Below are 23,287 nucleotides of genomic sequence, written 5' to 3'. Positions count from 1 at the left end.
AGATATTGTCATCTTTGGTTTTCCTTTTCGGACTTTCTCTCAAGCTTTTTAAAACGCTTCTTCTAGGGAAAGATTTCCATACCCTTATAAAGGGTGTTTCGTTCTCCTCCCAACCGATGTAGGATATCACAGATTTGGTCAATTCTGTTTTGGGTTCAGTCAAATCGATTCTATCAATGAATATTGATTAATAATCAACAATCAAATAAATTTTGATCTGTTGAAGGAATTTTTCGATCGGTTCTCTACAGTTTTGTCTCGTCATACTGCCTCAACACCATTTAAGTCCTGTTCGGGTCAATTTTCTTCCATTTAAGCTTGATTTTGCGTCTTACACTTGTAGGATCCTATCTGATTCTTGTAGACATAAAACTAAAAAGGAAAAAAAAGAAGAAGATATATTTCATGTTCTTTTCTTTCTACAACTCTTCTAGATCCCTACCGACATTAAAACATCTAAAGTAGGGTCGATGCATATGAAGTGATACTACTTATGTATGAAAGTGGTGCATGCTCAACAAGACCCAAAAATTATAAAAGTAGTACGAGTCTCTCATATATTACGTGTGTACTAAAGTGATACAAACAACATTATTTATGTTTGAATGTGTTTCTACAATTCCAATAGTGGATCATGGTTAGTCGTGACAACGTGAGCTTCTACATCGTAATTTTATATTGTATTTACATCGAACATCATAATTTTAGTTTAAAGATTTTTTTGATTTATGTACGGATTAAAATTTAATGATATATTTATGCAAAATAATTAGAGTTTATATATATATATATATATATATATATATATATATTATATTTGTTAAAATTAGTAGATGAATTTCAAAAGTTGAATGGTAGGTAAATGATACAACAGTTATTTAAGATTGGTCCAAATTAATAAAACATAAATGGAATGTTTTATTTATTTGAAATTTAGAATATTTTTTATTTGATTCTTAAATTTTAAAAGTTTAAGATAAATTTAGAATTTTTAATTTTATCGATCTTTCAATTTTAAAATTTTTAATTTTTTTGTATTTTTTAAAATTTATAAATTTATTTTTCATTAAATATAGAATTGAATTTTATATCTAATAGATGAATTAATTTTAAAAATTTTAAATACTTATTAAACCCACAATTAAAAGTTTATCTGTCTATTATTAGATATTTAAAATTTTTATATACCAAATAAACCCAACAAAATAATAATAATAAATAAATAAATTTGTAATTTAACCTCTAAATAACGCTCTAAAAACATTTGATGATCTGAAAAATCCGACCAATCTAACGAATCCAATCAAATCCAACGTACGGTTTGGATTGATTTATGATTCCGTTCAATCTAGATTGAGTTGAATTGTCATAAATAATTAAATATCTTACTTCAAAAAAAATAATAATTGATTCAAACTATAACCCGAATCTACTGGATTCAAAAATTTAGGGTTGGATTGAGTTAATTATTTAATAAAAACGATTTGAGATTAAAAAATGTACAACCCAATTACAAAGGAGTGGGGCGATTTCTTACAATGAATGGCAAAAGCGTAAATAAAAGGAAAAAGAAGGGCAAATGGAAGAAGCGTTCGCAAACCCAGAATAAATCCCCTTCCCACTCACATGTGTAGCGCTACTCCAACCTCTCAGTCTCTCTCACTCTCTCCTCTGCCCCCAAAATATAAAAGTTTTCTTTTTTCGCCTCTGGGTTTTGGTTCCTCTCTTTCCCTTTCCTCTGTATGATTGCAAAAACAGGGGAAATTTTGCTTCCTCAAGATTCCCGAATCGAAAAACCCCTAAATTTCCAACTCCGAATGTGAGAAACCCTGTTTGTTCCCTTTTGATTCTGTTCGTCTTCGTTCGAAATGGGTCTTGCATGACAAACCCTGCTGCACTTCATCTTCTACTTCGCTTCTGTTAATGGCAGCTTCCGCCATGGCGGCCGAGCCGACTCCAGAGGTACTTTCTTGGCTAAAAACCCTACCTCTCGCTCCTGAATATCACCCTACTTTGGCTGAGTTTCAAGATCCAATTTCATACATTTTCAAGATCGAAAAAGAGGCTTCCAAGTTTGGAATCTGCAAAATTGTGCCCCCTGTTCTTCCTTCGCCGAAGAAAGCTGTAATTCTCAATTTCAATAAGTCGCTTGCAGCTCGTGCGCCATGTTCTGACTCGATTAACACCAAGTCTCCGCCTACATTCACTACTCGCCAACAGCAGATCGGGTTTTGCCCGCGAAAAACACGCCCGGTTCAAAAACCAGTGTGGCAGAGCGGCGAGTACTACACATTTCAGCAATTTGAGGCTAAGGCGAAGGCCTTTGAGAAGAGTTATTTGAAGAAATGTACGAAGAAAGGAGGGCTTTCGCCTTTGGAGCTCGAGACGCTCTACTGGAGGGCTACTTTGGATAAGCCCTTTTCGGTGGAATATGCGAATGATATGCCTGGCTCTGCGTTTGTACCTGTGAGTACAAAGATGTTTAGGGAGGCAGGGGATGGCACAACGCTTGGTGAGACGGCGTGGAACATGAGGGCAGTGTCTAGGGCCAAAGGGTCTCTGTTGAAGTTTATGAAGGAAGAGATTCCAGGCGTTACTTCACCAATGGTGTATGTTGCTATGCTGTTTAGCTGGTTTGCTTGGCATGTAGAAGACCATGATTTGCATAGCTTAAATTATCTGCATATGGGGGCGGGGAAAACATGGTATGGCGTGCCGAGAGACGCTGCTGTGGCGTTTGAGGAGGTTGTTCGGGTTCAGGGATACGGAGGAGAAATCAATCCCCTTGGTGAGTTGATGGCTTCACCACTAGTTTTCATTTGGTTAATTATAGTCTACATATCTCTAGTTATGTTATTGGAAGATGTTCTAGTGAATTTGTTTCGCTCGATTAATGCAAATGAATATCTGTTCTTAAGCGAATACATTTTCACAGACGACACGGTAATGAACGGGATATCCCTCGATTAACCATTGCATAACAAGGTGTATATGCTGTTGGCATTGAGCCCTGTTACTTAGCTGACCAACCACATTGATAGGCTCTGTTATTCATTGTTTAAACTTCTACCAACAGAACGCTTACCTAGTTCTATGTTCCCACCGATCGTTGCTTACCATGGGTTTTGTTATCCCCTTTGCTTTTACATAGGCGTTTTCCCCCTACAACGATGTTCAACTAATTTCTTGTTCAAAATTTTGCTCTGTATCCATAATTTGTGTTCTTCATGGTTGCGCCATTTGCTACTATTTGTTAAGTTTTGATTATAAGAGCACTTCAGGAAGTGGATCATTCTTAGCTGTTTTCACTTCATTCATATATCTGTTACGAGTTGTACAATTCTCTCTGGTGTACAGTGGAGTGACTACAATTTTAATTTGGTCGTAAAATAAGGAGCCTTAGTTTTGGATTTCATTCATAATTAATTCGTTTTCCCTTTCTCTTCCAGTTACTTTTGCCATTCTTGGTGAGAAGACGACCGTGATGTCACCAGAAGTTCTTGTTAGCTCTGGAGTTCCATGTTGCAGGTAACCAGCATTATGTTAGCACTTCTATTCCTGGTTTTAGATATCGTTTCTCTCGAGAGTTAAAGGCATCGGTTATTTCTAGTGATCTTCTACTCATACGAATTGACGGTACTGTTGGCCCAAAAAAATGTTACCCTTCTAGAGGCTCCTTGCCTCGTCATTTGATCTCGAAAGTAACAAGTTTTGTATATTTCTCACGTCTTTAATCGATTTGCACCAGGTTAGTGCAAAATGCTGGTGAGTTTGTTGTCACTTTTCCTCGGGCTTATCATACAGGTTTCAGCCATGGTGAGATCTTTGTTGTTCATTTTTTGCTATTGTTGTTTATTTTGAACTCTAAATTGCAATTATATCTGTTTCATGCATTGTGTCTATTTGATAATTTCCTCTAGGATTTAACTGTGCGGAGGCAGCCAATATTGCAACTCCAGAATGGTTAAGGGTTGCTAAAGACGCTGCAATTCGTAGAGCTTCAATCAATTATCCTCCAATGGTATCTCACTTTCAGTTGCTATACGATCTTGCTCTAAGTTCCAGGTTTGTTTTGCCTTCTCGTAATGTCCGTCCAATCTAGTTGAATGATTTCCTTCTCATTTTCAGTCGCTTTCTTTGATCTTTTATCTTCTTGGAATTAATTGCAAATCTGATATGATCAAAATACATGCTGTGCTATTTCATATGTTTAAACTCGTGTCATTTCGAAATCTATTGTGAGAAAATAATTGTTCGGTTTGCTAGAATGACAGCACTTATTACAAATTCTTCCATCATAATCAATATTGATCTTTTGGGTTTTTTTCCCTCTCATTATATGATTTCCTCACTCATTTGAGCAAATCTTATGTTTTAATATACAGAGCACCTCTGTGCACTGGTTCTGAACCGAGAAGCTCACGACTAAAAGATAAAAGAAGAAGTGAAGGCGAAACAGTTATAAAGGAGTTATTTGTACAGAATATTTTCGAGAATAACAGCCTGCTGGACGTTCTCGGAAGTGGAGTTTCTGTTGTACTTCTTCCTCAAGGTTCTTCAGATTCTATCTATTCAAGACTGCGTGTAGGATCCCATATGAGAGGCAAACTTAGATTTCCTGCTGGTTTTTGCAATTCTAAGGAAGAAGCCGAATCCCCTCAAAGTTTTGATTATGATAATCTCACGCTAGAAAACAGCCAGGGAATGAATCGAGTTAAAGGTCTCTATTCAGTCAACGGACTTTATTCTACTCTATCTGAGAGAAGCACAGGTAATTTATGTGCGTCAAGTTCAAGGATTTTGAATGCCACCAACGAACGAGGTGGTAGCATTCACTGCGATGGATTATCGGACCAAAGACTGTTTTCTTGTGTCACGTGTGGCATTTTAAGCTTTGCCTGTGTAGCCATCGTTCAACCCAGAGAACAAGCTGCTAGGTACCTTATGTCAGCTGACTGTAGCTTCTTTAATGATTGGGTCGTTGGTTCTGGGATGACCGGTGAAGGGATTGCTCTTAGAGATGGGCATGGTGTTGCTTCTAATAGTGGTAGGTTTTATAACTAATCAGTTCTGGACTTGCTGACTTTTTTTTTCATTACTAATTTTATTGAGGATCCGTTCTCTCTTAGAACGCTCATTTAACTACCAATGCAGGAAAAAGAGAAAGGTGCGTCGCTGATGGTTTGTACGATGTCCCAGTCCAGGCCGTCAATCGCCAGCTTCCAGTAGCGGATCAAAGTTACAAAGCTAATTTTACTGCTGAAAAACGAAACGAGACTTCTGCCCTTGGCATGCTTGCATTGACTTATGGACATTCATCTGATTCTGAGGAGGATAATGCTGAAGCCGATGCTGCTTTACATGCCAATGATTCTAAACCGACAATTTGTTCTTCAGTAGACCAATATCAGTTTGAAAATTCTGGTCTTACTTCTAGTGAATATTGTAAAAACAGTGCAACTTCCAATCATGATCCCTTGTCAGCTAACTCTACAGATCAAATGCAGTTTCAAGTCAATGACTTTGAAGAATTTGGAAGAGCTAGATTTGATTCCAAAGACTCGTTCAATTGTTCTTCGGAGTTTGAAAGCGATGGCATAGGTTCAACTAAGAAAAATGACTTGTCAACTAGATATCAAGATTCACATGTGAATGGAAAACCTTCCTTAGATACTGATACTGAAAAACCAATGTTTGAGCAGTCCACTGAACCAGTGGAGATCGAGAACATGCCTTTCGCTCCAGATATCGACGAAGACTCTTCTAGGTTGCATGTATTCTGTCTAGAACATGCAAAAGAAGTGGAACAACAACTTCGCCCTATTGGAGGCGTGCATATTCTTTTACTTTGTCATCCAGGTGCGTGCAATTTGTAGTCATTTACTTGTTCTTGTGATATAGAATAAATATATTGGACCCCGAACTGTTCCACCTCCCTCGTTATTTTTGTTCATACCTCTACTTTCTAATATAATATTATTTCGTTCTTATTCAAATATAGCGGGTTCGTGCGTTAGTAAATACTCATGTTTACTGTTCATGACATAAACTGTTTTGGATTTTTATAATGGGAACTTAAAATTTTTGCTGTGTCTAACATCGTCTGCATCATGGAAAATTGTTTCAGACTATCCAAAGATGGAAGCCGAAGCGAAATTGATGGCACAAGAATTAAGTATCGACCATCTGTGGACTGATACGACGTTCAGAGATGCCACCCAAGATGAAGAAAAGAGAATTCAGTTATCTTTAGATAGCGAGGAAGCGATTCCGGGTAATGGAGATTGGTCTGTAAAGTTGGGAATTAATCTCTTTTATAGTGCCAACCTTAGCCATTCTCCTCTTTATAGTAAGCAGATGCCGTACAACTCTGTTATTTATAATGCATTTGGGCGCAGTACTTCGGCTAACCCTTCGGGTAAGCCGAAAGTCTATCAAAGGAGGAGCGGCAAGCTGAAAAGAGTAGTTGTAGGGAAATGGTGTGGGAAAGTCTGGATGTCGAATCAAATTCATCCTTTGCTAGCAAAGAGAGATCCTCAAGAAGAAGATGTCGACGGCTTTCCTTCTTGGACAATATCGGATGAGAAGATCGAATGGAAATCGGACAATATCCAGAAAAGTGAGACTGTTAATAGAAAGTCTGCTGGCAAGAGAAAAATGACTTATGGGAGTGGGGCAGCGACTAAGAAAGCCGAACCTATAGAGTCGGAGGATATTGTTTCAGATAACTCGGGTGAAGATTGTATTCGTCAGCATCATAGGATTCTACAACACAAGCGGTCTAAAATTGTTGCGAGTAAAGATGCCATGTCGGATGATTCTGTGGAGGTTTTTTCTTATAAAAAACATGGAAGAGTTCCTGTCAATGAGGAAGCTTATTGTGAGACAGACGACCCTGGTTTAGACGAGGGTCCAGACGAATCGCTAGGAGATCGTCATACTAAGCTGCACAGAGGGTTCTATGGATTCAAGCTGCCCAAATGGGGCGAGATAGAACCTGCAGTTTCTGATGATTCCTTAGAGCGCGATTCTTCTCAGTTTCGTGGTAAAACGAGTAAAAGCAAGATAGATAAATATGTTGAGAGACAAGATGCACTTTCGGATGAGTGTTTGGAGAGTCCTCTTAAGCAATATAGAAGGATTCCGAAAAGCAAGCAAGCCAAAGTTGTTAAAAAGAATGCCATTTCGCATGATATACGGGACGATAGTTTTCTTTGGCATCGTCAAGGGACTTCTAGAAGCAAGATGGCCACGATCGACAGTGAAGATGCAGTTTCGGAGGATTCCTTCGAAAATAGTTCTCATCAGCATATGAGTACGCCTCGAAGAAAATCGGCCAAACGTACTGCAAGGGAAAATGTATTTTCAGATGATCCAGATGAAGATGATACCTCTCTTCTGCACCATAGGAAAAATGTAAGAAATGTGCAATCCAAGTACTTCGAGAGAGAAAATACACCAGACGACCAACTCGATGATAGTGCTAATCAGTGCAGGACGAGGGTACTTCGAAGTAAGCCTGTTAAGAAAGAGACCATTTCTCAAATGAAACAAGAGATTCTTCGACCTGCAAAGCGGGGAGCCTCTCGAACTTTGAAAGAAGAATTCTCTCAACCTCTAAAACGTGGAGGCCGCCATACCTTAAAACTAGAGACCCCTCAGCCAACAAAACAACTCGCCCCAAATCGACGTGGTAAGCAAGCTAAGAGGAATAGTAAATTGACCGATTTAGAATCAGAGGAAGAGCCACAACCAGGTGGGCCGAGCACACGTCTTAGACAAAGAACCCCAAAGCCTACTAAATTTTCAGAAGTGAAACCGAATGATAAAAAACCAGTTGGTAAGAAAAAGCTGAAGAATGCTTCATCTTTGAAGACTCCAGCAGGCCATAGAGACTCAAAAGCAAGGGATGAGGAATCAGAGTATCTTTGTGATATTGAGGGCTGCAATATGAGTTTCGGTTCAAAACAAGAACTCGCCTTGCACAAACGAAACATTTGTCCTGTCAAAGGGTGTGGAAAGAAATTCTTCTCACACAAGTACCTCGTGCAGCATCGCCGAGTACACATGGACGATCGTCCCCTCAAATGTCCATGGAGGGGCTGCAAGATGACATTCAAATGGGCATGGGCACGAACAGAACATATTCGTGTTCATACAGGTGACCGACCTTATGTTTGTGCTGAACAAGGATGCGGTCAGACATTCAGATTCGTGTCGGATTTCAGTCGTCACAAGCGGAAGACTGGACATTCAACAAAGAAAGGTAGAGGTTAGTATTGCGGAAAATGAATGTTGTTTTTTTTAATATGAATAGTTATGATGTTGGTGAAATGACAGATTTAGGATTATTAGAGATAGGGATAGGTTTAGCAAATCCCTGTAATTATTATCAATTAATTCTGTTGTGTTGTCTGTGTTCATTGGTGTTATTGATTTTCTGTAACCTTGCAATTGCTTGGATCTTCAAACATTCTTCTCCAATGAATGTCAGATGCTAATCATGATCTTAGTTGGGGGTTGGACATTGCCCCTTCTGGGAACTCTGTGTACTTTTCTATTGCTTCCATTGATGCCATTTGATTTACTTTTATGACTCAAATGCTGCTGCTGCTGCTGTATCTGTTAGACACATCCTAAGACTTTAGATATCTAGTTTGATCTGTCAAAAAAGATATTGACGAGTTGAGTTTGTTCGAGTTAATGTAAAAGATAGGACTCCTCTCTTTTGTTGTCGTCCTACAGGACTAAGGATGTTTTCATCAACTGATTTCTCGTCATATACGGTTTTTATGGAGAAAATCTCTTGTCATTTGTAGTCTACCGGAACTAAGGGCATGTTCATTAGCTACTTTTTCGTCATATACGATTAAAAGATTCTTTTTTGGGTTTTTGGGGGAGAAAATCTCGTCATTTGTGGCCTACCTACGAAACTAAGGACATGTTTATCAGCTGCATTCTCGTCATCTACGCTTAAAAGAGTTCTTTTTTGGGTTTTTATGGAGAAAAATCTCCTATCATTCGTAGTCTACCTACGAAACTAAGTACGTGTTCATCAGTTGATTTCTCGTCGTATACACTGTTAAAAGAGTTATTTCTTGAGTATTTATGGAGAAAATCTAGTCATTTGTAGTCTACTTGAACTAAGGACATCTTCATCAGCTGATTTCTCCTCATATACACTGTTAAAAGAGTTCGTTCTTGGGCTTTTATGGAGAAAATCTCCGGTCGTTTGTAGTCTACCTACAGAACCAAGTACATGTTCATCAGCTGCTTTCTACACGGTTAAAAGAGTTCTTTCTTGGGCTTTTATGGAGAAGATCTCCTATCATTTGTAGTCAACGGACAGTTTCATCAGCTGATTTCTCATCATATACACTGTTACAAGAGTTCTTTCTTGGGCTTTTATGGAGAAAATCTCCCGTCATTTGTAGTCTACATACATAATTAAGGACATGTTCATTAGCTGCTTTCTCCTCATATGTTGTTAAAAAGAGCTCTTTTTTGGGCTTTTATGGAGAAAATCTCCCGTCATTTGTAGTCGTCCTACAAAACTAAGCACATATTCATCAGCTTTTCTCATCATATACTATTAAAAGAGACCTTTCTTGGATTTTTATGCAGAAAATCTCGTCTATCTACAAAACTAAGGACATGTTCATCAGCTGTTTTCTCGTCATATTCTATTAAAAGAGCCATTTCTTTGGCTTTCATGGAGAAAATCTTCATCCTCCTCGCCTCTCCTTATTAGTTTAAGCTTTTATCTTGAACTTGGCTCTCTTTTTCATATCATTTTAAACGTTCTCTTCCTTTTTGTTCTAAGAATTCAAGAAATGTTCGTCAATCCAGACGTAGTTTAATGGCTTAAGCTATAGAACTGCATAGGAATGTTGACATTGACCCGTAAAGCTCCAAGCTTAGAGGTTCAGCTGGCAGGCAGGGAAGTTGAATGAATCATAGGATCTGTGATTGGGAGACAAGTTTTGGTGCCTTTTTCTGAGCTTGTTCGGTTTAGTTTTCTTACTAGTTCTACCGGTAGTGGAACATTTAAAATATATTCATAATCTTTTACCAATAACATAAAAAATTTAGTGATAATATATGAGGTAATAAACCGTTTTTTTTTTACGAACATTTTTTTAACCTTTTAATAGAATAGGAAGATACTCTTTTTTAAATAAAATATTAACAAAACTCACGGTAAAGATAATACTCTTTTTATTTTCTTTTAATTTTAGCATTGAAAAAGACCTTAAAGGTTAATATTCTTTGTTCCCTCGCTAAAGGGGCATTTTTCTAAAGTTTCACCTTTTATCGAGATTCTTATAACCTTAAGATGGAACTCTTCTCCTCTTTTTTTTAATTGAATTGAAAAAAATGATAAATTCTATCCTTTCTTAAAAAAAAAAAAATTATTTTTTAAAAGTATTACAATGTGTAGTAAATAAGAGATACACACGAATCATTAGTTTTTTTTAGAAAATATGTGAAAAGATAAGTAACGTAAGGATGTTACCGAGGATCCGGAAAAGTATCACTACCATCAAGTACTAAATCTAAAACTAAATCATGGGTATCAAGCGTTACAATGCCTTTTATTACAATCCCAACTATTGTATTACAATCCAAACTTTTGATTCGATATCTAGTTTTGGAACATTTATAAAACGTACGAATGGTCCGAAAATCGTGTTTTTGAGCTTTTTACTTTGGTTTGTCCACTAAAATCCAATCCAATTTCAAACCAATTTCAACCCAATTTACTCTTCAATCAAATAATGTCGAAGCACCCCACGAATCGTCTAGAAAAAGGGAAAAGAACAAAGAAAATTGAAGATTGTTAGAGAGAGGCGAAGCGCAAACGGCCGCAGTCAGAAAGTGACCTTTTCCTGTTCTTAGTTCCCACTTGGTGTCAAACAAGTCATCTTTTCACAATACCCATTTCTCCATGTACTTTATTATTCTCTGTAGCAGCTAGGGTTTTCTTGGGTTCAAATGTGACGCAGAATGGAACCTTCTGAAGCTGTTTCCGTCCCTATTCACTGTGAATCGCTGCCTTCTGGGTCTCAATCTCTACAGTTTCATGGCTCTGTTCATGATCCTGCACTATTTGATGCATCGCATGTGGCCGCTGATGATCGCATCCATGCAGAGCTTCAGAAATTGGATTTGAAGGATGAGAAAGAGGCGGCGGTGAAGGATTCTGACGGCGGCGGAGAATGGGAAGTTGAGAAGAATCCTGTTGAAGGTGAAGGAAATTTGGAGGAGGAGGAGGAGGAGGTGGTGGTGGATGCAGGCGACGGCGGTGAGGTGGAGAAGGAAGGGGAAATGAGGGGTGGAAACAACCATTACCCTGTACGGTCAGAGGCTGAGGATTGTGCCTTTTACCTTAGGACTGGCACTTGCAAGTTTGGATCATTGTGTAAATTCAATCATCCACTGCGAAAGAGACATCAGGTGTGGTTCTGGAGATCTTATTTACTTGTGGAAGCTAATGCCTCTGTTTGAATGCTTTGTTCTTTGTATTGGTTTGTTGATTGTTAAACCTCCTTTTCCAGTGCTATCTTCGGTTGATAGGTTTTAGTACTGTTCTCTTTGCATGTATAGCTTTTTTTTTTTATCATTACATCAATGGGAGAGGGGAACGAAGCATTACTTGTAAGGGTGTGGAAACCTCTCCCTAGTAGATGTGAGGCTTACGGCGATACGTAGTGGGTTAAAGCAGACAATATCTACTAGCGGTGGGCTTAGACGGTTACAATAGTATCAGAGCTGATCACCAGGTAGTGTCAGTGAGGATGTTGGGCCCCTAAGGGGGTGGATTGTGAGATTCCACATCGGTTGGAGAGGACAACGAAGGAGGTTGTGGAAACCTCTCCCTAATAGATGCGTTTTAGAATCGTGAAGTTGACGGCGATTCGTAACGGGTCGAAGAGGACAATATATGTTAGCGATGGGCATGAGCTCTTCCTAGTAGATGCTGGCCCCTAAGGAGGTGGATTGTGAGATCCCACATTGGTTGGAGATGGGAACAAACCATTCCTTGTAAGCGTGTGAAAACCTCTCTCTAGTAGATGCGTTTTTGAGGTTGACAGCGATAAGTAACGGGCCAAAGCGGACAATATCTACTCGTAGTTGGCTTGAGCTATTACAAATGGTATCAGAGTCAGTCATCGGGTGGTGTGCCAGTAAGGACGCAGGCCGCCAAGGGGGATGAATTGTGGGTTAGGGAGGGTAACAAAGCATTTCTTTTAAGGGTGTGGAAACCTCTTCCTAGTAGACACATTTTAAAATCGTGAGAACGAGCCGAAACGGACAATATCTACTAGTCGTGGGCTTGAACTTAGGTGAGATTTGCCTGTTTCCAATTCATTGGCATTTACCTGTTTATATTAGGTTTGTTCGAGGCTCTTCTTCTCAGCTTCTTCAGTCCTAATTGTTCTATTGAAACTTCTAACATGATCAATGGATAACATTTATTCTTGATCGGTTTTATTTTTGTTCAATTTGAAAGGTTGTTTCTGAGAAATTGAAGAATGAGAACGATTCGGCCGAGCAGACGAGCAAGACCGAATGCAAGGTTTCCATTGTTGTTATGTTTTCATGAACAAATTTCAAGTATTTTGCTTAGTTCAATGGTTTGATGCATACCCCTGTTCTGAACTTTTCTTATATTCCTTTATAATAACACAACCGACGTTTCCTTGGATTATTTTACGTACCCGCGTTTACATGACCGATTTATGTATGATATGCATGATCTACTGCTATTGGTTAACTTTTACACTTCATGAGCCATTCGCAGTATTACTCAAGGACCGGGGGTTGTAAATTCGGAACAGCCTGTAGATATAACCACACGAGACCTAGAGCATTGCCAAACCCAATTCTCGAGCTTAACTTCCTTGGTTTGCCAATCCGACTAGTTTAGTTCGTAACTTTGACATCTTTCTAGACTGGATCCCTTATCTCACTTATCTTGAAGAATTTAATGATCTTTTTATTGACAGAACGAAAAAGAATGTCCCTATTACATGCGCACGGGATGCTGCAAATATGGAGCGAATTGCAAGTTTAATCATCCCGATCCTACTACTGTTGCTGTACCGGAATCGCTGTCGGGATATAATAATGGAGTGTTGCTACAAGGTGGTGCATCACAATCACAGATCACATCCTGGACTTCACCAAGAGTGCTGAATGAAACACCAACATTTGTACCTGCTATGATTTCACCTTCTCAAGATTCAAAATGGAACGCATACCAGGTATCGTTTACGCTCATCTCAGATGGTCTGGTTTAAAGGATATCGGTATCGTTTACTACAATTTCTCATAGAATTTGTGCCTTGATGTTCTTCTTAGAGTATTGACTTTATCTGTGGTTTGTTCATGTTAAGGCTCCCATGTATCCATCAGAAATCAGCATGCTTCCACCCCTAACGTACGCCGTGAACAATATAGCATCTGAGACGGATCTTTATACTTCTCATCAGCAAGTAGAAGAATATCCCGAACGACCTGGTCAACCCGAATGCAGCTACTTTCTAAAGACTGGGGATTGTAAATTTAAATCTCTTTGCATATATCACCATCCGAAAAATTGGAACCTGAAGTTACCGACCTGCACGCTCAATGACAAAGGCCTGCCTTTGAGACCTGTAAGCTCGTCCTTCGCATTTCCTGGTTGTTTATATAGGACTTTTCTGTAGAAAATACCTCAAGGATAAATTTTTATGTGACATTCAGGATCAGAATGTATGCACGTATTACAGTCGCTACGGCATCTGTAAGTTCGGGCCGTCGTGCAAGTTCGACCATCCTATTCTTCCAGCTTCTTCAACGAGCGAGCTTAAACAGCAGCCTCACTACAGCAACTTTAATGCTGCAGAAGGGGCTGAAATGGGCGGAGGGAGTGGAAATGGCGTCACAGTTGAGCAGTCTGCATAAGAATTTTGTGCAGAGGCCCTCTAAAGGAATTTTCATGGAGGATTTGTTTGTTAAGAGGATATAAGGATGCATTCAACTCGTTTTCCATCGGGTTCTGCCATAAGCTTTTCAAATGATGGCACTTATTTTCTAGCTGAACAAAGAAAAAATGTAAATTATACCTAAGTTTCTACACAATGGCTATAATCTTGTAGCTATAAGATACAATCTTATCCAGACATTTCACAGAGCACAGAAGGATCAATGAGTTTTTGCTTCTAGTTGGCTGGTAAGAAGAATTACAAACTATTTCATTCAAAGCCTCCTTTTTCATCCAAATCTCTGTTTAAACTGGCAACCTACAGGTATTGCCCTGAAGGGAATCGGGAATCGACTTTTTAAGTGCTTGAAAACATTTTCTACAAGTAGTTGAAAAGTGTTTTGAAGCACTTTGAAAAGTCAATTCAAACCATTTGAAAAGTGTTTTGAAGCACTTTGAAAAGTCAATTCAAACCATTCAAGCTATGTATAGACTCTAATCTCTTATTTGAAATTGTCGGGAATTGACTTTTCAAGTACTTGAAAACATCATCTATAGGTAGTTGAAAAGTGTTTCTTTTCAATCCAAACCGGCTTCTTAAAACGCTTTAAAGCTTCCTTGACAAGCTTTAATGACTCTAATCTCCATGTATAGACTCTAATCTCTTATTTGAAATTGTCGAGAATCGACTTTTCAAGTACTTGAAAATATCATCTATAGGTAGTTTAAAAGTGTTTTGAAGCACTTTGAAAAGTCAATCCAAACCGGCCTTAGAACGCTTGAAGCTTCCTTGACAAGTTCGAATGAACTTTTGAGAACAATGACAAAGCACAGCATAAAACAAAGCATGCTAATTTATAGAAAGTTCCCATCAGAATCCTTCCACCATAGGTCCATCATCATGAAATTCAAAAAAGATCTCGACAATGGAATTTGTCCTTTCCATTCTGTATTACAATGCAAATACAGAATAACATGTGATAAACATTATTATATAACGTCAATGAAGCGTGAAAGCCAAAGTGAAAAGGGAAAAGGAATAGTATGAGTCATTTTTTGGCGCAACAACTTTGTTGTGATCCAGTGATCCACCGTTGGATAGGGCCCTCAAATCTTACGGGCTTTCACAATGGATTACACAAGTCAAGACCCTGAAACCACTGTGGTGGCATCAACCACAGCAAAACCACCTCTTCTGCAATTCAAATACCAAAGAACAGATTAGATTCAACATACCTAGAACAAATTGATTCCTAAGTCTTCTAATAAACAGACCTTTGGTGGAGGAGACTGAGGGAAACTTTCATTGTTGTAGGCAGGCTCATTACTTTGTGAAGAAACCATATTGGCAACACTTCCAGTAGTCTTCTTCTCATCTCTAGCCTTGTTAAATATGACCGTAAATCCCTCGGCAGATGCAGGATTATTTACATCCCATTCCCCGAACTTCGGCAGTGGACAACCCTTGTCCTGCTGCAGTTATGCAATGATATCTACATGAGACTTCACTAAGCATGCTACTACTAAAAACTTTGAAAAATGTTTAATGATCTCATTTACATCCCATTCCCCGAACTTCGGCAGTGGACGACCCTTGTCCTGCTGCAGTTATGCAATGATATCTACATGAGATGTTACTAAGCATGCTACTACTAAAAGCTTTGAAAAATGTTTAATGATCTTATTTACATCCCATTCCCCGAACTTCGGCATTGGACGACCCTTGTCCTGCTGCAATTATGCAGTGATATCTCCATGAGACTTTATTAAGCATGCAATTTACATGAAAAAATGTTCAATGATCTCTGCTCGTAAATGACTTCAGATAAAAAACAGCCCACAATTACTTATAGCCTACAACTCTTCTACAGATGAAAGGACTGGCAAAAGGAAGCGCAGGCTGCTTCCAACAGAATTTAAGACAGATATGGCGCATTGAAGGATGAAGTGATATATTTTTTTTTTCACTTTTTAATCTGCAAATAAGCAATATGGACAATTCTCCCTTATCTAGATCAGTATTTTCAATTTTCTATGAACTGGGAATGTTGATTGTGTTTCCTAGATGGGTTTCCTTTTGGATTACAAGAAGTTTCAATGAACAAGATTAAGGGCCATACAATAATTATAAAACTCCTTATAAACAGATCATAGAGAAACATTTAACCTAGCAAAAGACTGAGACCTTCCAATGCTGCTCACCACTTCTAAGCATTCTCCTATTCTGGTTTTCTTATACAGTGGAGCTCTAAATTTTCCACCGGATTTGTCTACGCCCAACCTATTCTATGTTCTAAAATGTTGAAATACGCAAATATTTCAGTGCAGGAATGGTGCCATGGACATGAGTTCCTATATATCCAATCTAGCAACTCCCTAATAAGGCTACCATGACTGAAAATCTAATCAACCTAACTAAATGTTCATATTTTCATGCATAAATTCTTACACTTCCCTGCTCGGATCTTGTTAAAACATACGAACAAGATTGAATTTCTAAAACGAAGGAGAAAACAAACCATGGCGATTTGTTATTTCATTCTAGAGCATTGATAGCTTCAAAGGAATCACATCTCCCTCCTTCATCTCAGCCACCATTGATTAATCAATACCTTATGTCAATAACCAAATTCTACGATTACGTCCATGTAGCCTAATCACCGATTGGTGTATGTTTAATCAACCCCTTTAGATCATCCCGATGAACATAATCGCAATTTCTTTGGGGAAACAGAGAGAAAAGTTGAATTCTTCTAATTAAAAATCGAAGATGCATAGAAATGGAGTATAAAACTTACCGGTGCCATGATCGCAGGACGCAGGGCAGGGGATCGGATGCGAGGAAACCAAAAGCGAAAAGAAAACAAATCGTCAGTGATTTCTTATCAAACCTCCAACCCTGCGAATCAAACGCCCCCAAAACAGAGTTGAAATCGAAACGACAGGCAAGATAACGTGGGATTCACGTCGTTTCAACTTCCCCAAGTCATCTCAAAAACATTATTATAATTTCTAAAATATTATATATATATATATATATATTTTTTTTTTTAACTAGTTCGAATAAATCAGACAACTAAAATTTAGATGGTTCGTACCAGTGTAGCTTCTACCCATTTTTGGAAATTATTTTAGAAAACCTTAATCGTAACTTTTATAGAAATATTTAACATCTAGTCGTATTCCTTATAGTATATTATAAGAAGGTATACGTCGAGTACATATCGTAAAAGGATTTGGAATGAGCATCTAACCACAAACAACACGTCATAGACAACATGATCATGATCCTTTACTCCTCATAAAAATTTATAATATTTGATTATCCTTTAAATTAATTTTTTTAGAAAATGAATTTGAAAAATAAATTATTTCAATGGAAACAGGTGAATATAGGTTGAAATATAAAATGACCAAAATATCCTTATGATGGTGACCAACATTTTATTTTAAAATAAAATTTTAAATTTATTAATTCGTTGTATTTAATAATCATTTTATATAATAATTGATCGAAAATTTAAAATTTTATTAGATACATAATATATTAGTTGTTAATAGATAAAGTTTTTGTTATTATTTTCTATTATAGTATTTTGGTTTTTTCTTGGGCCGACACTAGCCGTGGGCCGAAGTACAATTTCAGTGAACCGGGACCTCCATTCTCCGGTCTGTATTTTCTCTCTCTCTCTCTTGTTTTTGGTCCTAAACCCTGGGGCCTAGGAGGAGTTGAATCGGGAGTCTCAGAGAGGCAAGTTTAAAGGTAGCGAAATTTCCAAATTTTTACTTGTTTTGTTCTGAATCTTCATGTTCAATGCATCATTTGCGGATGGATTTTGGAGTGTTTGTTCTAAATTCTTCTCTCCGTTGCTATCTTTTTCAATTTGAAATTTGAACAAACAAGGTGAATTTTGAGGAATTTCGCGGTCGATAGAGCTTAACTCGAGCCTGAATTGTGAATTTGTGCCAGAAGGCATGGCATATCCAGAGCCTGCAAGTGTTGAACGAGAGGTGATGCAAGTCAACAATGCTCTGAGGAAACCGAGGATTTTACTTGCTGCCGGTGGAAGCGTAGCTTCAATTAAGTTTGGGAATCTCTACCATTCTTTCTCTGAATGGGCGGACGTTAGAGCGGTGGCTACTAGGGCCGCTTTACACTTCATCGATCGAGAATCTCTTCCTAAGGATGCTGTACTCTATACCGATGAAGATGAGTGGACTGGTTGGAACAAAATTGGTGATAGTGTTCTTCATATTGAGCTTCGCCGGTGGGCTGATATCATGGTCATTGCCCCTCTGTCTGCAAACACGCTCGGCAAGGTACATTACTTTAACCATGATGGAAATGTTTATTTCTAATCTCATTCTTCAAAATTCCTTGCTCCATTGCGAAATTGGGTTGGTCCCGAAAATGGGTCATCTTTGTAAAATCTGAATGTTTTTGTTAGGAATCACGACTCTCACTGTATGATATTGTCAACTTGTCCACTTTGAGCATAAGTTCTCATGATTTTGCTTTGGACTTCCCATAAGGCCTCATACCAATAGAGATGTATTCCTTACTTATAAACTCATATATCATTTCCTAAACTAGTCAACGTGGGACTCCCTCCCAGCAATCCTCCCATCAAACAAAATACACCATTTGTTCGAAACTTGAGTCACTTTTAGCTATGCTTTCAAGGCTCACAACTTCTTTGTTCGACATTTGAGGTTTCTATTGACATGACTAAATTAAGGGCATGGCTTTGATACCATGTTAGGAATCATGGATCTCCACAATAGTATGATATTGTCTACTTTGAGCATAAGCTCTCATGGCTTTGCTTTGGGCTTCCCAAAAGGCCTCAAACTAATAGAAATGTATTCCTTACTTATAAATCCATGATCATTCCCTAAATTAGCCATCGTGGACTCCCTCCCAACAATCTTCTAACAGTTTTCTGGTTGATTTATTTGTTCTGTTCATTCTATCTTGGTTTTTCTGTTGATGTCCTGCCTGTTTGTGTACTCCTGAACTGCTATTATGTCTATAGATGTGCATCCATCTACATTGGTAGTTTCTGTCTGTATATGTGTGTGCTACGATAACAAGGCAATCTACCTTCAAAATGATCCTAGAAACTTTTGGTGAACTCAAGAACAATCCTTCTTGAACTTGATCCTGGCATTTGCTGTTGTCCCAGATTGCTGGAGGATTATGTGACAATCTATTGACGTGTGTCGTGCGAGCATGGGACTATAACAAGCCACTTTTCGTTGCACCAGCCATGAATACCTATATGTGGACTAACCCTTTTACTGAGCGGCATCTCATTGCAATTGATGAACTTGGGATAACTCTCATTCCACCCGTTACCAAGAGGCTAGCCTGTGGGGACTACGGCAATGGTGCAATGGCTGAACCTTCCTTAATCTTCTCGACTGTGAGACTCTTTTACGAGTCACGGATGCAACAAAGTACTAGAAATGGTGATAGTTAGGACATGAAGACTTTGTCTAGAAGAGGAGATGGAAGGGGTGGTAGATTTATGCCTAATTAATAATTAAATGTTGTAGCCGTTGCTCATCATCAATCTTGTATAAAATTCCTTGTTAACCCCTTTGTGCTGAACTCTCTGTTGTGCATTATGTAGAGGCACTAGAAGCCTTGGAACCCAATTTTAAAGATTTCTGAGCTTTTGAATTGATTGACTTCATATTAGGCCACAGAAAGATCTCTTTTAAGCCCAATTTTACGGTGCGTCTTATCTAGAGGGAAACACGCTTTTTCGAAAGCGGTGGTATGATTGTCGGGCCCTCTCCTCGTTCTGCCCGCTGGCCTATTAAGTAGGATAGCAGTCTTCAGGAAAGTGCTGGCAACAACAGAAAAGAAGGGGTCTAAGTAGCTGCTGTGCCCGCCCCCTTCTTAATCAATGGGAAAGCAGATTCGGCATCCACTAGAAAAGAGAGAATCCACTTCAGAGAACCACTCCTCCACTAGGTAGTGTGTGGAATAACCAAGAACATTGATTCAATTTTTTATGGTAACAGGTTGAGCTTAGCATTGATCTGCATTGAGATGGAACAGTAAATGTACGCAGACAAATCAGGTGACTTGTTAGTTTCTCCTTGGCCCTCCATGTTTGAAGTGAATTCATAAAAGGAAATGATCCAAGAAGAGAGAGCGACGTGCATTAAAATCTCCACCCAGAAAGTGATACCGGTAGTTCAAACACTTGAAGGATCTGTCCCTATGAGCGTATAGCCCTTGAATTGCTTAATAGGCTTTTCTCTAGTCCTTTCTTCTAACATTATTGAGAAGTCCTTGAATTGCTTAATAGGCTTTTCTCTGGTCCTTTCTTCTAACATTATTGAGAAGTTATTGAAGTAGGAAAATAAAGACAATCTGTGGATTATTGGGAGTGAGTCCATTAGTATACTATTTAATGGAATATCATGGATTTATAAACGATGAATACTATCTCCATTGGTATGAGACCTTTTGGGGAAGCCTAAAGCAAAGCCATGAGAGCTTATGCTCAAAGTGGACAATATCATACCATTGTGGAAAGTCGTGTTCGTCTAACATGGTATCAGAGTCATGCCCTAAACTTAACTATGTCAATAAAACCCTCAAATGTCGAACAAAGAATTGTGGGCCTCGAAGATGTAGTCAAAAGTGACTAAAGTGTCGAACAAAGGGTGTACTTTGTTCGAGGGCTTCAAAGAAAGGGGTTGAGCCTCGATTAAGCGGAGGCTATTCGAGAGCTCCATAAACCTCAAAGGAAGCTTATAGTGTACTTTGTTCGAGAGGAGGATTGTTGAGGATTTATTGGGAGTGAGTCCCACATTGATTAATTTAGTGGAAGATCATGTGTTTATAAATGAGGAATGCTATCTCCATTGGTAATGAGGCCTTTTGGAGAAGCCCAAAGCAAAGCCATGAGAGCTTATGGTCAAAGTGGATAATATCATACCATTGTGGAGAGTCGTGTTCGTCTAACGTCATCATTATTGGATACTCAACTAATTTCTTTTTGAACTACTTGATGTCTTGGCTCCAAGATTAAAGCTCTTATTTGTGTGGTCTTCATAGATTTAACAGTATCTTTTGCATTAAGGGTAAACGAAAGCGACATCGTTTATATCAGTCTCAGCAACCTGTGAGGTGGAGAAATAAAACTGTTGTAGAGGCAAATGAAGATCTGTGAAGTATTGGTTTTGCTCCTTGTCAAGCAATGGTGGCTTTAACATCCTACAGTGCTATCTTCATTGTCTTGTGTGCTTTTGCTTCGGCTTCTCCGACTGCAAATGAGACGCATCCACGTCTCTTCAGTAAGATCTATGCCTTCGGAGATTCATTCACAGACACGGGCAACACAAGGTCTGTATCAGGGCCAACAGTATTCGGCCATGTCTCTAATTCTCCTTATGGCAGTACGTTCTTTCACCACTCGACCAACCGATATTCGGATGGACGACTGGTGATTGACTTCGTAGCCCAGACATTGTCCTTGCCTTTCTTGACACCTTACAGATATTTGAAGGGCAATGAGTCCTTTCATGGGGTGAACTTTGCTGTTGCAGGATCCACAGCTATAAACCATGATTTCTTTGTTAGAAACAACCTTAGCCTTAACATTACTCCTCAGTCTATCCAAACTCAGCTACTTTGGTTCAACAAGTTCTTGGAGACTCAAGGACATAGAGGGGCAGCTGCTTTTGATGATGCTTTGTTTTGGGTTGGTGAAATTGGAGTCAACGATTATGCTTATAACACCGGATCGCCTATACCAGATGATACCATCCGTAAGCTCGGTGTTGCCAGCGTTACTGGAGTCTTACAGGTACATGACTTGACCTCCATGGAGTCTTTTAAGCTCTAAAATATTAGAAACTTACTTGATATATGAGAGAGCTTACAGTGGCATGAACTAAGAATTTTTCATTTGATTTGATTTTCCAGTCTCTGCTGAAGAAGGGTGCAAAATACATGGTTGTTCAAGGTTTACCACCAAGTGGATGCCTGCCATTAGCAATGTCTGTAGCCCCTGTCACCGACAGAGACGATATCGGCTGCGTGAGGAGCTCAAACAACCAAACCTACTATCACAATCTTGCTCTCAGGGCCTCATTGCAATCTTTAAGGAGACAGTTTCCTCAAGCTGTCATCGTATATGCTGATTACTGGAATGCGTATCAAACGGTCATGAAGAATCCCGGCAAGTACGGTTTCAGGGAGAGCTTCAAAGCCTGCTGCGGTGTCGGTGGACCGTACAACTTCAACGTGCTTGCTGTCTGTGGAATGTCTTCAGTCAGTTCCTGCAAAAAGCCATATGAATACATAAACTGGGATGGAGTTCACCTCACTGAAGCCATGTATAAAGTAGTTCATGACATGTTCGTTGAAGGTGGATTTACCCAGCCTCCTTTCGGTAGCTTGTTCGACAAGAAACGTCATGAGGGATAGGACGTTGAGAATGAGAATCAGTCTGGTGATGATTTTGTTAGCTTTTAACTTTGAGATCTCTGAACTTTAGCTATGGAACTAGCATGAACAGTAATGGCACAAGGCTTTCTTTCCATTTGAATGTCTTCTAATTCTTGGGTCTGTTCCTTTCTTTCTATCTTTACCGGGGAGAGGCTTACACACCCTTACCTAGAGTCCTCGCACCCTTATAAGCAATGCTTTGTTATCCTCTTCAATCGATGTAGGATCTCATAATCCACTTCCCTTGGGGGGTATCGTTCTCGACAAACACGACTCTCCACAATGATATGGTATTGTCCACTTTAAGCATAAACTCAAGATTTTCCCAAAATATCTCGTACCAATGGAGAGAGTATTCCTTGATTATAAACTCATGATCATTCCCTAAATTAGTCGATGTGGGACTTTCATCCAACACCTCTCCTTGAACAAAGTACGTCTCCCCTTAATCGAGGCTTAACTCCCTTTTTCTTTTTGAGTCTTAGTTATTTTTTATTATGCCTTCGAGAAGCCTAGACTCCTTTTTCTTTTGGAGTTCTTTATTCGACATTTGAGAATTCTATTGACATGACTAATTTTAGGGCATGACTTTGATACCATGTTAGATAAACACAACTCTCTATAATGGTAGCATAGAAATATGTCTGGCTTTAATATTATTTGTAACACCTCAAGCCCAATGCTAGTAGATATTGTTTGCTTAGCTTGTTATGCATTGTCGTCAATCTTATGGTTTTAAAACGCGTCTACAAGAGAGAGGCTTTCACACCCTTGTCTAAGGTCCTCACACCCTATAAGGAATGCTTCGTTACCCTCTCCAACAATGTGAGATTTCACAAACACAA

General features: G+C 38.8%; 5 protein-coding genes across 8 annotated transcripts; 4 read left to right on the top strand and 1 right to left on the bottom strand.

Moving 5' to 3' along the window:
• Nucleotides 1–1,629: 1,629 nt before the first annotated feature.
• On the top strand, nt 1,630–8,587 carry LOC111489975 (lysine-specific demethylase JMJ705-like). The gene is made up of 7 exons (XM_023138382.1): nt 1,630–2,788; nt 3,450–3,528; nt 3,749–3,816; nt 3,921–4,065; nt 4,386–5,047; nt 5,155–5,859; nt 6,128–8,587. Exons 1-7 carry the CDS (start codon nt 1,924–1,926, stop codon nt 8,275–8,277), a joined length of 4,674 nt encoding a protein of 1,557 aa, XP_022994150.1. The 5' UTR covers nt 1,630–1,923; the 3' UTR covers nt 8,278–8,587.
• A 2,253-nt stretch (nt 8,588–10,840) lies between these two features.
• LOC111489979 (zinc finger CCCH domain-containing protein 43-like) lies at nt 10,841–14,243 on the top strand. 2 transcript variants are annotated; one of them, XM_023138387.1, is made up of 6 exons: nt 10,844–11,457; nt 12,515–12,580; nt 12,806–12,925; nt 13,011–13,268; nt 13,401–13,661; nt 13,750–14,228. In XM_023138387.1, exons 1-6 carry the CDS (start codon nt 11,008–11,010, stop codon nt 13,948–13,950), a joined length of 1,356 nt encoding a protein of 451 aa, XP_022994155.1. In that variant the 5' UTR covers nt 10,844–11,007; the 3' UTR covers nt 13,951–14,228. The 2 variants fall into 2 exon arrangements, with proteins under 2 accessions (XP_022994156.1, XP_022994155.1); XM_023138388.1 differs by lacking the exon at nt 12,515–12,580 and having other exon boundaries at nt 10,841–11,457; nt 13,750–14,243.
• Nucleotides 14,244–14,805: 562 nt separating this feature from the next.
• Nucleotides 14,806–16,980, bottom strand: LOC111489992 (RPM1-interacting protein 4-like). Its single transcript, XM_023138405.1, has 3 exons — nt 16,768–16,980; nt 15,245–15,442; nt 14,806–15,164 (listed from the first exon to the last, which is right to left on the bottom strand). Exons 1-3 carry the CDS (start codon nt 16,774–16,776, stop codon nt 15,141–15,143), a joined length of 231 nt encoding a protein of 76 aa, XP_022994173.1. The 5' UTR covers nt 16,777–16,980; the 3' UTR covers nt 14,806–15,140.
• A 657-nt stretch (nt 16,981–17,637) lies between these two features.
• LOC111489987 (probable phosphopantothenoylcysteine decarboxylase) lies at nt 17,638–19,655 on the top strand. 2 transcript variants are annotated; one of them, XM_023138398.1, is made up of 4 exons: nt 17,672–17,732; nt 17,853–17,890; nt 17,923–18,289; nt 19,156–19,655. In XM_023138398.1, the coding sequence occupies exons 3-4, from the start codon at nt 17,945–17,947 to the stop codon at nt 19,450–19,452; spliced, it is 642 nt and encodes a 213-aa protein (XP_022994166.1). In that variant the 5' UTR covers nt 17,672–17,732; nt 17,853–17,890; nt 17,923–17,944; the 3' UTR covers nt 19,453–19,655. The 2 variants fall into 2 exon arrangements, with proteins under 2 accessions (XP_022994167.1, XP_022994166.1); XM_023138399.1 differs by having other exon boundaries at nt 17,638–17,732; nt 17,874–18,289.
• Nucleotides 19,656–19,861: 206 nt separating this feature from the next.
• LOC111489982 (GDSL esterase/lipase At3g48460-like) lies at nt 19,862–22,536 on the top strand. Of its 2 annotated transcripts, XM_023138391.1 has the most exons (3): nt 19,862–20,359; nt 20,941–21,798; nt 21,918–22,536. In XM_023138391.1, the coding sequence occupies exons 2-3, from the start codon at nt 21,190–21,192 to the stop codon at nt 22,419–22,421; spliced, it is 1,113 nt and encodes a 370-aa protein (XP_022994159.1). In that variant the 5' UTR covers nt 19,862–20,359; nt 20,941–21,189; the 3' UTR covers nt 22,422–22,536. The 2 variants fall into 2 exon arrangements, with proteins under 2 accessions (XP_022994159.1, XP_022994160.1); XM_023138392.1 differs by lacking the exon at nt 19,862–20,359 and having other exon boundaries at nt 20,641–21,798.
• Nucleotides 22,537–23,287: the final 751 nt, after the last annotated feature.

This window comes from Cucurbita maxima, unplaced genomic scaffold (assembly GCF_002738345.1).
Source record: "Cucurbita maxima cultivar Rimu unplaced genomic scaffold, Cmax_1.0 Cma_Scf00015, whole genome shotgun sequence".
Lineage (NCBI taxonomy): Eukaryota > Viridiplantae > Streptophyta > Magnoliopsida > Cucurbitales > Cucurbitaceae > Cucurbita > Cucurbita maxima.
The sequence above is the reverse complement of the archived record's forward strand: the minus strand, read 5'-3'. Positions and strand labels throughout refer to the sequence as shown.